Source organism: Erythrolamprus reginae, chromosome 2 (assembly GCF_031021105.1).
Source record: "Erythrolamprus reginae isolate rEryReg1 chromosome 2, rEryReg1.hap1, whole genome shotgun sequence".
In the NCBI taxonomy this organism is placed as follows: Eukaryota; Metazoa; Chordata; class Lepidosauria; order Squamata; family Dipsadidae; genus Erythrolamprus; species Erythrolamprus reginae.
This window is the reverse complement of record NC_091951.1, coordinates 200,205,162-200,207,270: the sequence shown is the minus strand read 5'-3', so window position 1 is coordinate 200,207,270 and position 2,109 is coordinate 200,205,162. Positions and strand designations below refer to the sequence as shown.

The 2,109-nt window shown below is 38.9% G+C and overlaps 1 protein-coding gene across 1 annotated transcript; it reads left to right on the top strand.

The window, feature by feature from the left end:
• Window positions 1-877: 877 nt before the first annotated feature.
• Window positions 878-1,825, top strand: LOC139158772 (olfactory receptor 1F1-like). The gene has a single exon (XM_070736109.1). The coding sequence runs from the start codon at window positions 878-880 to the stop codon at window positions 1,823-1,825; it is 948 nt and encodes a 315-aa protein (XP_070592210.1).
• Window positions 1,826-2,109: the final 284 nt, after the last annotated feature.

The window sequence follows — 2,109 nt, the reverse complement described above, 5'->3', positions numbered from 1 at the left end:
ATTGAACTATTGCTGACTCAGAGTGTCCTTAATTTATTTGCTGAAATTGTCAATTTGTAAAGCAGTGAATCACTGTTATTGGGTAATTATATTCATAGATGTGGTTGGAAACCCGTGGGCAATTGGAGCATATTGTGTAAAAGAAAGAATATATTAGCTTAAAATCTGTGAGTATCAGTTTGTATATATGTGTGTGTGTATGTGTGTCAACCCCTAACCCCCAACATTTCTCCCTTAGACTCTCCACGATTGACCTCTCCAGGTTCCTAAGAGGACAGTAAGGGGCGTACATAAGTGCACTGGTGTGCCTTTCGTCCCCTGTCCAATTGTCTTTCCTTTCTTTCACCTATCTTATATATTCTCTTTCTTTCATATATCCTCTCCTCTAAGTTCACTTTTACCCTTATATATATTACCACATGTCTATTTTTCTTCCTATGTATTTGTGTATTTGACAAATGAATAAAATAAATAAATAGATAAATAGATAAATAGATAAATAGATAAATAGATAAATAGATAAATAGATAAATAGATAAATAGATAAATAGATAAATAGATAAATAGATAAATAGATAAATAGATAAATAGATAAATAGATTAGATCAATAGATCGATAGATCGATAGATCGATAGATCGATAGATCGATAGATCGATAGATCGATAGATCGATAGATCAATAGATCAATAGATAAATAGATAAATAAATAAATATCACCCCAAAAGCAAATAAGGCCAAAGGAAAGAAACAAAAACAGCCAAGCTGAGACCCACATTAGAAATAAAACTATTGTGTACATTGTTACCTAGTATACATTGATACTAGTTACCGTAAATCAGAAATTAATCTCTTTCTCATTCATTTTCAGCTGTGAAATGACCAACCAGAGTCAACCAGACAACTCAGAAATAACCCTTTTGATGATCTCTGGTAGACCTGAATACCAACGTCTTCTATTCCTGCTTTTTCTGTCCATTTATTTGCTGACCCTTCTAGGGAATTTTCTCATTGTCTTGCTTATCCGCTTAGACAACCATCTCCTTCAGGCCCCGATGTATTTCTTCCTGTGCCATCTCTCCCTGGCTGATGTCATTTTTGTTTCCACCACTGTTCCCAAAATCCTGACAAATCTGATGTCTCAGACTCGCACCATCACCTTTGATGAGTGCATGATGCAGATGTATTTCTTTCTCACCTCTGGCAACACCGATAACTTCCTCCTAGCCTGCATGGCTTATGACCGCTACGTGGCTGTCTGTCACCCACTGCATTACGTCACTATGATGAGCCACGCGTGCTGCCTGTGTTTGGTTTCTGGATCCTGGATCATTTCTGGGCTCCACTCTTTACTCTACACCCTTCTGATTTCGCGCCTTTCTTTCTGCACCTCCATGGAAATCCCTTATCTTTTCTGCGATGTTTATCCTCTCCTGGAATTCTCCTGTTCTAATACAAGGCACATGAAAGTCTTAGCACAGACGGAAGGGGTGGTGGATTTGCTGGGACCCTTAGCTGTCATCGTTATCTCCTATGCACTAATATTCTCCACAATCATGAAAATCCCTTCAACCGCTGGAAAATGCAAAGCGGTTTCCACTTGTGGCTCACATCTGGCTGTGGTGATTTTGTTCTACAGCACTATCAGCTGCCTTTATTTCCAGCCTCCCTCTGGGTACTCAGCTCAAAGAGGCACTTTTGTCTCTCTCTTGTATGCAGTGGTGATACCAATGCTGAATCCCTTCATCTATACACTAAGGAACCAGGAGGTAAAGTCAGCAATAGTGAGGCTTCTTGGCAGGAAGAGAGATTCCTTAAGAAAATAAGAGCAAGCAGAGTGATATTTCCATACAGTAGTGGGTTGCAGCTGGTACGGCTGGGATCGGGGTTACATAGAAACATAGAAGACTGACGGCAGAAAAAGACCTCATGGTCCATCTAGTCTGCCCTTATACTATTTCCTGTATTTTATCTTACAATGGATATATGTTTATCCCAGGCATGTTTAAATTCAGTTACTGTGGATTTACCAACCACGTCTGCTGGAAGTTTGTTCCAAGGATCTACTACTCTTTCAGTAAAATAATATTTTCTCATGTTGCTTTTGATC

Coding starts and splice junctions, on each gene's coding strand:
- LOC139158772 (XM_070736109.1), top strand. CDS start 878: ATGACCAACCAGAGTCAACCAGACAACTCAGAAATAACCCTTTTGATG.